Source organism: Salvia hispanica, chromosome 2, assembly GCF_023119035.1.
Source record: "Salvia hispanica cultivar TCC Black 2014 chromosome 2, UniMelb_Shisp_WGS_1.0, whole genome shotgun sequence".
Taxonomy (NCBI): Eukaryota; Viridiplantae; Streptophyta; class Magnoliopsida; order Lamiales; family Lamiaceae; genus Salvia; species Salvia hispanica.
In genome coordinates this window covers 20,029,494-20,044,827 of record NC_062966.1, presented here as the reverse complement: position 1 = coordinate 20,044,827, position 15,334 = coordinate 20,029,494, and the positions used below count along the sequence as shown (strand labels likewise).

Here is a 15,334-nt window from a genome sequence, read left to right as displayed (position 1 = left end):
TAGTGCTATTAGTTGGAGTTTCGACATTTAAGACTTAATTTATTAGGGCATACGAATTAAGGTACACTTTACTTTACACTATTTATATAAATTTATACACTTGTAGGTATTATGAAACAATTCTAGAAAAAAATAATCTGCCATGAGGTGGCCGCCATCGTCTTCTCATTCCTCCTAGTGCACATCATCCGACCATGATTGGGGTTCATTGCAGCCATACACTGCATTGCAACAACCCTTTATAATGATCCATCTAGAAAAAATTTTGTTGTATTTATCATTTGAATTATCTTTGTTAGATAAATTAATGTCATCGCCAAATTGACCAACATACACGAGATGAAGTAGAAAGAGAACATGATTGAAATACAAGAGAAAAGTTTGAAAGAAATCAGATTAATAAAATGTGATGAGTGAAGTGGGAAGAAGAGCAGTCCACCCATAAGTGAGGGTCAAGTCCACGTGTCACATTTTTATTGGTTGAACATTAAAATGTTTTATTATATTTAATTATTAATTTGTTTTGTTCAATGATTATTATTCTTATTCTTTCAAAAATATCATTGAATTATTCTTCCAAAAAAATTACGTGAATCACTCTTTAAAAAAATGACGTGAACTACTTCTTTTTTTATGATTTTATTATTATCTGCTATTATATTGTGCTTCATTTTTCTATATATATTCCACTTAACATGGAGTAGAACTCATCACAAATAATTGATGTAATTTTTATATGAGTTTTTTTAAATATATTTGAATAAATTTATAAAATTTATATTGATTAAAAGTATATGAAAAAGAAAATATGTGTTGGGGTTGAGTTGGGATCATTGATGAAAGTAAAAGTTGTAATAATTTGAGGGTTGTATACATGAATGAAAGAGAAATAAATATTTTATAAAAAAGTTGATTGAGGTTGGGTTGGGTAAGAGTCACTAATGAGGATAGTCTTGCGCATCTCCAACGCTGGACGTCCCAGCGGGCGTCGGACCGGTGTGCCAGACGTCCGTCGGTGACGTCCGCCATTAGGTGCGAAGGAGACGGACATTGACGTCCGATGCGGACACGGGAGATCCGCGGCATTCCTGGGATGTCCGTCGCGATGGCGGGCGGACGTCCGCCATTGTGGCAGACCGACGGACGTCCCGATGCGATTTTTTTATTTTTTATTTCACAAACTCTATATATACGGCTCGTTGAACTTCATTTCATTCGTTGAATTTTTTAAATAAAGTGGTTGCATTTTCTCCGTATTCGTATCGAAATTTTAATTCCGTAAATTGTTTAATTTGGTGAATTTGTGATTTATTTTTATTGCGGGAAGTCTGCGCGGAAAGTCTTTGGGATGTCCGCTACTGTGCAGTGACGTGGCAGAAGGTGTTTATGGGAAGTCTGTCGAGAAGTGCGACGGGACATCCGCACCACTGCGGATGCTCTTAGTGTAGTTTAAGGTTGAAAAAAAGAACCTAGCCCAACCACTCAAAGTCTAAATCCGAAGCCCAAATCCAAACACTAATAAAAAATCAAATAAAACCCATAAAAGAGAATAATAGAAACAAGTTTTATTTTAAATTTATGTTTTTATTTTCCCCTTATTACTGAGGGTGCAGCGAAGGCGGCGAAGTGAGAGGAAAAATGGAAGTGACAATGGCGGAGCCCGGCGAAATACTGCCGGAGCGAAACGTCGACATGGAGGCGCTGTATGATATGCTGCGTCAGAGCAAGGGTTCTACGGAGGAGATCGTCGCCAAAATGTTGGCTGTTAAAAAAGAAGCTCAACCCAAATCCCAGCTCCGAGAACTTATTACTCAGACTCTCCTTAATTTTGTTACTCTGCGTCAGGTCTGGATTCTATTCGGCTTCCGATTCATCTAAAATTATTGCTCTTATACTATTTTTTTTTTATCATCGGGTTCAATTTCGTTGCCGGAGACTTGAAATTGTTTAGGGTTTAATAGATTTAGGCGCTTTTGTATTCACTTCATATCCATCTGGATTAAGCGAGCTCTGCTTTAGGAATGGTATTATTAACAGATTGAAATTGATAAATCATGTGAATTTGGTAGACAGTAATTTTTCGATGGGAAGTGGTGTAAGTTTGTTGATGCCCTTAGCTCACATGTGCCTACTACTTCTCAATGCCTATGCTTCTGCGTTAATATTACATTTCAATGTTCATAATAGTACCATGTGAATAAGCTTCATCAGCTGTGAATGGTCTTTAACAGGCTAATAGGTCCATCTTGATTGAAGAAGATCGTATTAAAGCAGAATCTGAGCGTGCTAAGGCACCTGTAGACTTGACAACCTTGCAGCTTCACAACTTGATGTACGAGAAAAATCACTATGTCAAAGCAATAAAGGCATGCAAGGATTTTAAGACGAAGTATCCTGACATTGAACTTGTACCCGAGGAAGAATTCTTTAGAGATGCACCGGAAGAAATTAAAAGCCCTGAATTATCAACTGATAGTGCTCATAATTTGATGCTCAAAAGGCTCAACTACGAGCTCAGCCAGGCAAGCGTTGCTAATGAAATAATTATGTTTAAGCAGTTTCTTTTGCATTACCTGCATGATCTTTTATGAGTCCATTATTGAACGTTAGTGATGTACTATGAAGAATACTCTCACATTGTTGATAGTTTCTGGAATCGGTAGTTGCTCAAGGCTTTCTTACACTAAGAATGCTAGTTTTAATTAAGCTAGAAAACAGTTCATCTATATCTGAATTTGCAAGAGGTAGGCAAGAAACAAAGAATGTCAATGTAGGATTGATAAGTATAATGATTAATGATCAATAGATTGTAGAAATCTGAACCAGTGATAAAGGTGGACAGACAGATATGCCTAGGTTTATATTGGATGACTAAGTATTAATCGTTGCTCGGATGCCCTTAAACCTTGATATTCATGATAATCCTTCATGATAAAGGTGGACAGACAGATATGCCTAGGTTTAGATTGGATGACTAAGTATCAATCGTTGATCGTATGCCCTTAAACCTTGATATTCATGACAATCATTGTTATTTTTATTGCTTGGAAGTGTTATGCATGACTATTTCTAGAATTCCGACTTAGTGTTAAGATTTTGGAAATTTTCAATATTTCAATGGTAATGCTTTTATCCTCTTTATCTCTCCATCACTTTCGCTACTGGTTTCTGTTTCCAGCGCAAAGAGCTATGCAGGCTGCGTGAAAAATTGGAACTACAAAAGAAAGCTCTCCAAGAGACAATTACTAACAGGAAAAAGTTCTTGTTGAGTCTCCCTTCTCACCTTAAGGCCCTCAAGAAAGCATCATTGCCCGTGCAGAATCAGTTAGGGGTTCTGCACACCAAGAAGCTAAAACAGCTTCAGTTAGCAGAGTTACTTCCACCTCCTCTTTATGTTATATACTCTCAGCTTCTCGCTCAGAAGGAAGCCTTTGAAGAGAATATTGAACTAGAGATAACGGGAAGTATAAAGGACGCACAAGCGTTTGCTCGTCAGCTAGCTAACAAGGACTCTGGTAATCTACTATGCAGATCATTCACTGGATTTTTCTTGATTAAGATTCATACTGCAACAACAATCCTTCTTATGTGCTGTTTTTCCTCTCTGATCTGAGCTATTGTTTCCAGCTGCCTCAGCAAATTCAGAGAACTCCAAGCTAGAGGATGATGTGCCGGATGAGGAAGATGATGGTCAAAGGAGGAGAAAGCGGCCAAAGAAGGTTTCTAGCAAGGAGAATCTTGAACAATCTGGAATATATCAGAATCATCCCCTTAAAGTTATCCTCCACATAAATGACGATGATGCTTCAGACTCGAACTCGACTAAACTCATCACCTTGAAGTTTGAGTTTTTAATAAAATTGGATGTTGTATGTGTAGGGGTTGAGGGTTCTGAAGAACCCCCTGAAAATAATATCTTGTGCAACTTATTTCCAGATGACACTGGCTTGGAGCTCCCTCAGCAGGTTTGCTTTTCAGATTATATAAGCCACTAATGAACTTCATGCATCCTCTGTTCCAATCATAATAAAGGCTTTAAATGTTGCAGTCAGCTAAGCTCTCTTTTGGTAGTTCTCTTTCATTTGATGAAAGAAGAGCTTCAAGGCCGTACAAATGGGCGCAGCATTTGGCTGGCATTGATTTTTTGCCAGAGGTGTCACCTCTGCTTTCAGTCTCTGAAGAATCAAATCGTGAAACAACTAAGCATCCTTCTGTTTCAGCGGGTCTGTCAGTTTATCGTCAGCAAAACAGGGTGCAGACTGTCGTACAAAGAATTCGTGCCAGGAGAAAGGCTCAGCTGGCTCTTGCGTGAGTCACTACCTTGGAACAAATGGATGTTGTACGCATCCTGAAGATCTTGTTGAACTAGCTCTTCTTTTTTTGTTCTGTACGAGCAGTTTGAATTTAGAAGAAATACAGTACTTAATTGTAGTGGTCCTTGTGAATCCTAACTCTCTTTTGCTCGCTTGAAGTTATGTTTTCCAGAAATGTGGTTTCTTTTCTTTGATGCGCTTCTGATTAGAGTGTTGAATTGAAATGGTGATTTATGTTCTGTATACCCAAGTGACTCATGTGCTTCATTTTAAACATGAACTATGCTTTCATTTTAAACCATGTTGGCTGATTTTCAGGGAATTACTCGACTCACTAGGGAACCTTAAATGGCCAACTCTGACCTGTGAGAGTATCCCATGGGCCACACACACACCACGCTGCAAATTGCATGGCTGGTCGTTCATACCTACTGCTGGCAATAATTCTGGATCTTTTTCTGTTGCTGATGCTGAACAAGGTCAGGATTTAAAAAATACTGATGCACATAATAAAACTGGGGCCTCCAAAGAGGATATGGAGACTCTAAAAGAGGATGGAGAGCTCCCATCTTTGCTTCCAGTTGCTACTGCTGTTAATGATGATGCTAAACTAACACCTTCCAAAGGATCTGAATTTGAGCATTCTGGAAGGCTGAGTTTGATTTCAGCAAGTATCGTATCTCCTCTAAAAAACAAGGGGAAGTCGCCAAGTTTTAAAAGGCAAGAGGATGACATTGATCTCATGCTGGAATCTGAAAATGAGGATGAGCCAATCCAGTTAGAGGATCTGTCTGATTTATCACGACAGGAGGGACCAGTAGTCGTAGACAATGCATGGGCTGATTATGGGGTCAAAGGATATACTCTTGAGCTAGTCCAGAAGTTGGATAATGATGATAAGATCATGATACTCAAAGCTAAGGTCAGACCTGTTACATGCTTACATTTTAAAATTACTAAATTGCTGCCAACTTACTCTGAAATTCTTTTTTTTTGCTCAGATAAAGATTAGTAAGGAATATCCTCTGAGGCCTCCTCACTTTGAGCTGAGTCTGTATAATTCATTTCAAGGGAAGAATAAATCTGAAACCATATGCTCCGAGTTTTCCAATGAACTTTCTGCAATGGAAGCAGAGGTCAGAATCAAGCTTTTTACCGAGTAGTAATTGTATAAAAAATGGTTCAGTTTCCTAATACTAGTATTTTCAATATTGCAGGTCAACATTCACCTTATGAGAATGGTACCTTTGGATGAAGAAAATATTGTCCTAGGTCACCAGGTTCTTTGCCTTGCAATGTTATTCGATTTCTTCTTCAATGATGGGAACCTGTCTTGTGAGCGGAGGTATAATTCAGTTCTGGATGTTGGTTTGTGCAAGCCAATAAATGGTGAGCTCGTCTCTCGATCCTTTAGAGGTAGGGATCGTAGGAAGATGATTTCTTGGAAGGAGAGGAGCTGCACTTCTGGCTACCCTTACTAAGTGCTGGGAATCCTGCTCAAGAAACGGCTACCTCTATCTTCACGAAGATTTTTGGCAATTTACAGATGATGGAATCCCAGTTTCGTATCACTGCATTTGACATTGCCATGCTTGCCGGAACTGGAGGTTGTGTTACCGGTGATCAAGGTTGTGCTGTTAAATTTTCAAATTGTATTTGTATGTCACTGTTTTGTTTAATGTCATTTATAGTAGTAGAATGCAACATTTAAGGATCCAAATGTCCAGCCCCTCATATTCGAAACAAAAGAACTGTGCATTGAGAGTCTAATCATATTTCAGCACCTGACAAACCTTCATCTAATCGTATGTAAAGATTTTCTGTTGTACTATGACAGTCTCAAGTGAATTATTTCAAATTATAAAAACAATCCAGTAGCTTAGGATATCACAAAATTACCAGATTGCTCTTGACCATTAATCGATAATTGAATTTAAAACAGGGGACACCAATTTCTTATTTCTCCCAATTAAGAAGTGAAATTCATTTTAAATACTAGCTACCAACTAATTTTGTTATAACTCACTCCATATGTTACGGATTTATAGTATAATAATATTATCATTATGATAAATTGGTTTAAAATGTATATTCAGTATATGATAAAATAATGTTTGCTAAAAACAAGTACCCCAGACGATTCAATTTCAATTCAATCCTTCCATGAAAAGATAAAATGAGTGTCCTCAAAATCAACCTCCACCTTCATCCCCACCGCCACCAGCTCACCCTCCGGCCGCCGAAGCCCCACTTCCTTTTCCTCACATCCGGTGAACAGTGCGTTAAGCCTTCGCCTCCCGTTGTCGGACTTTTCTACTCATCATCCACCAAGCATGTCAGGCATCCCAGGTTCAATGCGGCGGCTTCGTTTTCGATCAAAAAGGATAAAGACGAAGAAGAAATTGAAGATTTTGAGGAATACCTAGCGGTAGACGGCCAAGTCTATCAGAAGACGTTAAGATTGGTGGAGTGCGCAATGTTTGCCGCTGTTTCCGCTTTAGCTTTTCTATTGAGTAACTCTCTCGCCATTGAGGTATTCATTTTTCGTTTAATTTCCAATTCAGACAATTTAACGAAGCCTTATGCAATTTGGATTTGTTAGTTTGTGCCATTGCTAACTGATTCTTAAGCGAATTTATTGATTCTGGGAAAGGGAAAAGTTGTGTTCAGTATGTTAAAAATGTTAACTTTGGATATTTGGTTGCAAATTGAATTCAATACTTGTGTCAAAAAGTACACACATGAGGCAACAATATTACTAAAGCCAGATTAGTCTTTGCATTGCAATGATTGAGGTTATTCTCAATTCAGCAATCACTTTATCATTACTGGACCATGTACCAGGATGTTGTATCCCTTAAATACTAGGAGTACTATCTTGATGAATGATAAATATTGCTGTTGCGACTAAATGCACTGGCCTCCTGTTCTGAATTTCTACAGAAATATTTTGCCTGTTTCTTTGCTTTGCCAATCGTACTGTCCACTATGAGATGGGGTATTGCAGCTGGCCGCAAAACAATGGTATGTCGTGCTCTGAGGTTTTTTGCTACATATCGTCACTCTAGAGAGTTTTATGTGGATTATGCAATGATCGTGTTGTCTCATGATCTTATTAGGTCGCAACAACTGTGCTATTATTTGTCCTATCTGGTCCGGTGAAAGCAATTACATATTTGGTGAGTTCCGTAATGTCTTATAAGAAGTGCTCTCAGCCTTGCTTATTGCTACCAATTCTCTTGATACTCGTTTCATTTGCATGATTGCATCTGAACATGCTTAAGGTTTCTAAAGGGGGCTTAGATAAGTGATACGTTCTGAATAACAGGCACACTTACTTATCGTATGTTGGACTAGTAAATACCTGGGGAAATTCACATCTCTAGACTTTCAAAAGATTTTTTTTATGGCCACAGATTTTTATCATCTCAAATTTCAATGAGGTTTTAGGGACATTCTAACTTGAGCTTATATTTTTCGGGCAGTTATTGCATGGTTTTCTGGGCTTCACCATGGGCACCTTGTGGAGGTAGGCATCATGTACGCGCAAGCTTATCTGATAGACTAACTGGCATTCTATATCTCTGTAAGACTGGTTTCTGACTAAAAGTCTAAAGCATTTGGATCTCTCCTGGTTTGAGCTGATATCTCTTTGGGTTACTAGCATCTTCATCCTTCTCCCCGTAGTCACAAAAACTCATATGTGGTTTTAGTGAGACCAAAACTGACATTCTGTCTATTCTTGTCAGGTCAAAGGCAAATTGGCGTACCTCAGTTTCCTTGTGCGCAAGTGTATAGCTTTACCCCTAAATTCCTTTACCATCTCTCTACATGTATATGCAATAGTGGCACAAAAATGTGGCTTTTATTTGTTTGCAGGTTCGAGCTATAGGAGCTCTGGCTAATGTTGTCATCGCCTCATATTTAATCGGAGAGAATATACTAGCATTGGTAAACTATTTACATAGTCCGTACTAGTATATTCATATCACTAAAAGCAACATACTTGGCTCATTACCTCTTTTATGGTTTGTAGATTACGATAAATGTTCATGCCCTCGTCACGTACGTCCTCTCATCCATAGGCATCATTGCAGTTCCTTCGATGAATCTCATATACTGCATCTTTGGGTTTCTGGTATGTGCAATCTACCACTTTCTTTCCCTGCGCACGATTATCCTACTCACACTCACGCAATCTCTTGGCAGCTTTTGCTGAACTGCGGTTTCTTTGTGTTCTTGCTGCATCTTTTGTATTCCATATTCTTGACAAGGCTTGGTTTGAAGGCTTCACTTAAACTGCCAAAATGGCTGGAGGCTGCAATATAATGGATGTTTCGTGCCTTCGCAGATAACAATTGTTGTACAATGTAGCCCCTATTCAATATTCTTAGCTCATGCTCCAAAATTCATTGAATTTCAGTGAAATTATAACTGTTTGGAAGCTTTGAAGCTTTGTAAGATTTTTTAAAAAAACATCTGTAATAATTTAATTGAAATAGAGTCGGAACAGTAATATAATACTGTTATGTATACTTGACTAATGAATATTTTAAAATTGTTCTTTTCCATATTACTTAACTATTTTTCACCCGCACGAATTGTGCTTAATTGTAATAGGATTAAAAATCTTAATTAAAAGACTTACAACTCAAGATTCTTGTAAATTCGATTCATTAACTAGTGTTATTGTTTTCATTTGCTAGATGCATCAATATCACCGAGTTCTCAAGCTGTAGGATGCATGAAAGATGAAAACTGGCCGAGTCCAGACATTCTGTACAAACATCCACTAGCACATGCCACTGCAACAATGAATAAACTTCGAATGCTGGTGAAAATATCGTTAGCACGATTCCCAGCTGCAAGGAGACATCTTGCTAGCAGCTGTTTATACCTTATAACACGGTACAGATAGAGAGCTTCTTGCTCATCGATGATGTGGAATCGAGAAAATGAACTCTCATCACATGTCAATGATCGCTTCATCTATCATACGTTGAGGCTCGGAATCGCTGGAACTATGTTCTGGATTAAGTTCCATATATTTAATCTGAGTAGTTAAATCATGTAATAACCTTATAGAACATGAAGAGTGTACCAAAAATGGCAACAGAACAATTTGTGGTAACAAAACTAGTCTAGCACTAGTTTTTGTGATATACTCCTAGTAACTTATAAGCAAGGAAACTAAATTCATGTACCCCATACATCCTAAAAATGAAATAGCAAAAGGAAAGAGGACCTTAAAATGGGGTGTAGAGTTGCCTAATTTGAACAATTACAGCAACCAACATGTAAAACCTAGTCTCAAACTAAAGAAATTTAAAGGAATGTTGTTTGCAGAGCTCCATCACTGCCATATTTGTAGAGACACAGCCAGGTGGTCCCATCTTAGGCTTCTTTTCTAGTTATCCTGCATTTAGACGTGACCAGATTCAATTATTTCCAGAGACTGAAAATGCAGTGAATTTCCATATCCAAAACAAACTGGTTTCAGCATTCATTTTTCATAGCAGAACTAGAGCAATGTAAATAGGCATATTCGAATAATAAAGAAAATATATCATTCCATATGAGGACGTTAGGGAGGACCAGCAGGAATATGTGCTGTGAAAACGGATTTTATATCAGGAAACGCCTGAAAGTATTTGTTACCTGAAGCAGTAAATTCCCAGAGCTGTTGTTATTTCATGAACGATGGATGTTACGAAATGCATATATAGCACCACTGCATATGATAAAACAAAACTATGATTAAGATCAAGAGGAAACTCAACACACTATCTTTGGAGATGTCTTTTCTCTGGGTTCAGGGGAGCAAATAATTGAAATTTCAAAGGGAGCCCGTATATGCAAAGCGCGTACCTGAGTAAGCAAAGAAACCAAGCAGAACCCAGAACTCGTCAACGAGAGGAACCCTGCAACAAAAATGAAGATCAAGAAAGTGTTAAATAATCAAATCAAAATACCTTAGTATCTCCCTGTCTCCGATTACAGAATATGAGATTAAATAATTGTTTCAGCACATACCCATCATTTAGACTGGCAGTGAGTGCATTTGCTATGGCAAAAGGAAGATATAACAGCGACTGCAAAGAGTAAGACACAAGTCAAAAGACTTCTGCAGAAATATGGCTAGGTCAAACCTAAAGTTAATTATACCCCCCATCACTTTCCTTTTAAAGTATGCTGAACCTAATCATCCTTATTAAATGTCATGAAGAACTCTATAGAAGAATTAAGCATTGCTCTTACCATGCACATGCTTGTCTTCAAGCCCTTGGGTTCGTCACATATATGAGCGAGAATCATCCTTCCCTGGAACACAATCAATTTAGTAAGAAACTTTTTAGACACTCTAGGACAAGAAGACAAACACAATGTTTCATTATTTCGAAGCCAATAAAGTAGTCGTATTATCATGCAGCAAAGCTTGAACTAGAAGGAAATATTACCACAAGGAACCCGAATGACAAACCAATACCCAATATGACGAGGTGTGGGTAGTTGCCCAGTAAATCAAGAGGAGACAGATAGTCCCTGCACGATAATACACAATATTAAATTATAAACAAAATGTCTAATAACACAGATAGTGGGATATCAAGCAATACCAGAAAAGAACTCCACCCAGTAGAAGAGCAAATGGGTAAAGCTGTCAATATACAAGATCAAGATATTAGTTAAAATTCAAAAGAGAGATTATTTGGATAAAAATTGTAATCTGATCTATTGATCGGTACGTCAAATGTGCATACCATTGCCAAAGCTAGCAGCATGCTCCCTTTTTTTGCTCGAACAATCTTATAAACATTGTACACACTGCACGTAAATGTCATATATTTTAAGAAGAATTTAAGCCAACCCTAACAATAACATGCCATAGTTCTGTACACACTGCACGTAAATGTCATATATTTTAAGAAGAATTTAAGCCAACCCTAACAATAACATGCCATAGTTCAATGTGGACCAGCAGTGATTATTGTTAAGAAATGAATGCCATTTGGACTATTAATGTCTTGTTTCTGATGTGAATATATATGACTTGCAAGAACCAAAGAGAGAGAGCAAATTTGGAAGCATTAATTGTGTCAGCCTATACGTTCATACAATAATAAACATATTAAAAGTGTATTTAGGTGAAAAAATTATTTTTGGACCTTTTTTACAAAGCATCATCACTGTGGTCAAATATAAAAATTGTACTCACTTGAATAAAACTGTAGGTATAACTGCAAAGACTATCATCATGAACAATGCGGCGTTATACATCGGCATTTCTGGGAAAACAAAATGGTATTAAAAAGCAACAATGTAATCAAAAGAAGCTGGCCAGAAGAATACACAATTCTAAGCAAGATAAAAGAGGCACAGCATCAACAAAATGATATCACTATGGAGGGCTGATAAAGGAACAGAGACCTAATAAGTAGTAACATTGTATGTCAGAATCATAATAAATTAAACACCACATTAATAAGATACTCCCCATATCAGATTAAAAGGAAGTGACACTACATAGTCTACATTACTACAATGATGAATATGTACATGGTAGTGTCAAATATCATCAACCCCGAAATAATTTGCTAGACTAACCATTTACAATCGGAACCCAGCTGGAGAATGGGATGGATTTTCCAAACGGCTGGGCCCACCACTCAGTACCTGGAAACAAAGCAATTCAGAGGTTTTAGGTGGCAGATAAAATAAGAGCAAAAACATATAGGGTTTTAAGTATTAGCAGGGAAGTAAAATGAGAGAGTAATACCAACAATAGCAGTGAAAAAATGGACAGAGTATATCAGCAGAAGGCCTTCAGTAGGTCCATTAATGATGGGAAGAATAAGCGTATTGGTGAAATAGCTGCAACAATGCAACAAATAAATTAATACTAAAAGATATAGCAATATACTACAGTTTGAGAGGCATCAACCAAAGATCTACATACTTCTCCCATGTAGCACAGTAGAAAGGGACAGCTGATATAACCCAGAACCAAAAAGTATTCCTACCACACATGGCAGTGCTTCCAAAGGCCAAGGCCTCAAACTGGATAAGAAGAAACCAAACAGAAAAATCAAGCAGCATAAGTATGGGAATGCCTTGCACAAAAAAAAACTTCCATACATACCGCACACCCAAGAGCATCACAGCCTGAGATTTGCCAAGGCAGCAATAGGGTAACATTACAGTCAGCACTTCACAAATGAAGAGAAGAAAATAATGCAGTAGCAAAATCAAAGACTGGAAACGATTAAAGGGACAAACATTACCATGGTCAAAAAGTTCTCCCAATGGACTAGAAGAATTTGTTCTTCTTGCTTGCTTTCCATCAACAGCGTCAAAAGTCTAGTGTGAATATTAGAAGAAAAGAAATAACAGACATGAGCAACAAACTCTTCAAACATAACCAGGTATTGAAACTCCAGGCAATTGAAATTGAGCAATTGTATTGTTTTAAACAGTAAGAAAACTGATAGTATCTTGCAATTCAACATTTGCTAAAACTGCACTGCAGAGGGGTGGGGGCTTAGGAATGCAGGCAGCTTGTATAACTTTTAATTTGCAATAAGGAAATATGAACTCTCCAAATAAATGAAGTGATAAGCAGAGATATGAATTTACTTGGTATAAGAAGAGCAGTAATCCGTGGGCAAAATTAACCCATCTTGGAGGAGGTGAATCCAGTTGAGGTGAATATATCTGCATAGAATCAGATACGCAGGAAAAAAAATAGTATTTATCACCAGGTTGGTGAAGAATGCAAGATTTGCAAATTCATCATCACTTCATGTGTGATAATTTGAAGTGGATGAGCACCTAATATTATAACAGCTCCAAATATGAACTTTGGAAAATCATTGAATACTAAACTTTCTTAATATGGAGAAAACCCCCTGGGCAACAGCCTCTAAACACGCGAGTGTGTGAGTACATGCATGTGTGTGTTTGTGTGACAGAGAGAGCGGATGAGAGCACTCACATATCCAAGCAATGCAGATGTAACCAAAAACATTGATCCTGTAAGTGTAATCTGGGTAGAAAACAAAGATAGCAATTAACATGACAATAGACAGAAAAAATGTGGAAATAAACAATATATATATTCAAATGCTATGAGAGGGTAACCAGAGAACACTTACCATGTTAGGTCTGCAAACTCAGCCCATGCACAAAAGGAAAAAATTAGATATTAGCGACAATCACTGGAAATGGTATAATGCACAAAAAAATATAACTCCATGGTGCACATGTTCATGAAAGTAATCTGGTTCCATGTCTATATCATTACATAAGAACCACGTATTCAGGTTCCATGTCTACACAAAACACAACAAGATAACAACAAGAATCACTCAGCAGCACTAAATAGGACAGACTAGGATGCAGCCCAAGAATGGATTATGATGTTATATCGGAAATATGTGTCATGCTTGAAACAAAAAAATGCTAATTTTCTTCAGTATACACGATAACAACAATAAGATCCCTTTTAAGTCTCCTAACAATTCCTAAGAAAATAAAAGACAAACAATAACACATTTCTGGCCAAATCCCACAAGGCCACACTCCTCCTAGTTTTTCAGCTAAAATCAGAAAAGCATCCAGCTTTATAACACTAACACCACTCCAACAAAACAAAAGAATATCTTGCATCTTCAATAAAACAAATACTACTAGAAAAGAAATCGATAAGATCCAGAAAAATTACTCATAACATCACCACACACACACACACAGGGATTGAACTCACGGCATCCATAGAGGGAACAAGTTGACGCAGCGGGTCCAGAAAGGCTGCAGCACGTATTTGGACACTATGGAGTGATCAACTCCGCTATACTTGTGCTTCCGCAACGCCGCAACTCCATGAGCTCCGATGTATCCCATTCTATTCCTTCCCTCTGTGATTTCACCTTAGATATGCAATAATACAGATCTTCCGATCTATAAAAAGATATAAATCCAGGCAAAAAGAAGACACGAAAAGGGAAAAGTGAGAAATCTGTGCAGATCGAATCCTGAAACTGGAAAAGGAAATAAAAAAAACATACACACGAATAATGCACGCGTTTTACATAAACTATCTCTCACATTGAGGAAAAAGGCGGATTCTCTTTCAGTTTTTCGCAATTAGACACACAAACGGAATAGAAGATTAATGGAATTCGAATTCACCTTCGTTGCAAACTGAGACTGTGAGAGAAGACAGACAAGGGTAATCGAATAAAGTTGCTAACGCTTTTTCCATTGTTTCACATATAATTAAAAACGTTAATTACTATTTTTTACTACATTTATAATTATTTTAAATTAATAGAATTTTCTCTTCCATATTCCTTATTCTCTACTAGTGTGAATCAATCTATTCCTATATCATTTGAAAAAATCACCTGTCTGTTCAAACATTTCAGATGTACTTAGATTTTTTAAAATAAACTATTATTTCAATACACATTTATCGTTATAGTTCGAATAATTACTTGAAAATTGAAATTTTTATAGAGAGAAAATTTTTAAAAATTACAAAAATATAGTACATGCATAAGTAAATCTACACTACAGTTAAGGACAACCTCAAGTTCAATTTATTAAAAAAAAAAAAAAAAACTCAAGTTCAATTATGAGCCTTGGCATTAATATCGAATCAAGATGATATATAAATGCACGTGAATATATTCTACACTGTATTTATAATGTATAGATTTATTCAACGCTGCATTTATTACTCCATATTATTGTACGTACAATTACATATCACTATAATATAACTACTAGATAAACTTGTAAATTTCATCTAAAGCTTAAATAACAAACACAAACTACTGGAAAAGATTTAGTAACAGTCTAATTTCATGTAAAGGGGGAGGAAATAGGTCACTTATAGTGGGACACACCAAAAAGGAATATAAGTCATTTATCTTGGGACGGAGAGAGTATAACTTTGACTTAACTTCAGTCTAGTCTCTAGTGCATTTGGATGTCAAATATGCATGCTTTTCCAATTCATC

General features: G+C 37.0%; 3 protein-coding genes across 6 annotated transcripts; 2 read left to right on the top strand and 1 right to left on the bottom strand.

Annotated features, from left to right (window-relative positions):
* Positions 1-1,579: 1,579 nt before the first annotated feature.
* Positions 1,580-6,083, top strand: LOC125205689 (THO complex subunit 5A). 2 transcript variants are annotated; one of them, XM_048104757.1, is made up of 9 exons: positions 1,580-1,845; positions 2,232-2,522; positions 3,179-3,515; positions 3,628-3,965; positions 4,049-4,308; positions 4,632-4,792; positions 4,940-5,235; positions 5,315-5,449; positions 5,531-6,083. In XM_048104757.1, the coding sequence occupies exons 1-9, from the start codon at positions 1,639-1,641 to the stop codon at positions 5,792-5,794; spliced, it is 2,289 nt and encodes a 762-aa protein (XP_047960714.1). In that variant the 5' UTR covers positions 1,580-1,638; the 3' UTR covers positions 5,795-6,083. The 2 variants fall into 2 exon arrangements, with proteins under 2 accessions (XP_047960714.1, XP_047960713.1); XM_048104756.1 differs by having other exon boundaries at positions 4,632-5,235.
* A 345-nt stretch (positions 6,084-6,428) lies between these two features.
* Positions 6,429-8,848, top strand: LOC125205506. The gene is made up of 8 exons (XM_048104485.1): positions 6,429-6,846; positions 7,257-7,337; positions 7,433-7,492; positions 7,799-7,842; positions 8,063-8,105; positions 8,193-8,264; positions 8,350-8,451; positions 8,523-8,848. The coding sequence occupies exons 1-8, from the start codon at positions 6,490-6,492 to the stop codon at positions 8,640-8,642; spliced, it is 879 nt and encodes a 292-aa protein (XP_047960442.1). The 5' UTR covers positions 6,429-6,489; the 3' UTR covers positions 8,643-8,848.
* A 519-nt stretch (positions 8,849-9,367) lies between these two features.
* LOC125205505 (choline/ethanolaminephosphotransferase 1) lies at positions 9,368-14,636 on the bottom strand. Of its 3 annotated transcripts, none has more exons than XM_048104484.1 (19): positions 14,502-14,636; positions 14,077-14,270; positions 13,466-13,475; positions 13,306-13,356; positions 12,948-13,025; positions 12,596-12,671; positions 12,454-12,476; positions 12,271-12,371; positions 12,091-12,185; positions 11,919-11,987; positions 11,530-11,599; positions 11,075-11,138; positions 10,931-10,971; positions 10,772-10,856; positions 10,572-10,634; positions 10,347-10,405; positions 10,182-10,234; positions 9,972-10,044; positions 9,368-9,729 (listed from the first exon to the last, which is right to left on the bottom strand). In XM_048104484.1, exons 2-19 carry the CDS (start codon positions 14,211-14,213, stop codon positions 9,708-9,710), a joined length of 1,170 nt encoding a protein of 389 aa, XP_047960441.1. In that variant the 5' UTR covers positions 14,214-14,270; positions 14,502-14,636; the 3' UTR covers positions 9,368-9,707. The 3 variants fall into 3 exon arrangements, with proteins under 3 accessions (XP_047960441.1, XP_047960439.1, XP_047960440.1); XM_048104482.1 differs by having other exon boundaries at positions 14,418-14,528; XM_048104483.1 differs by having other exon boundaries at positions 14,378-14,508.
* Positions 14,637-15,334: the final 698 nt, after the last annotated feature.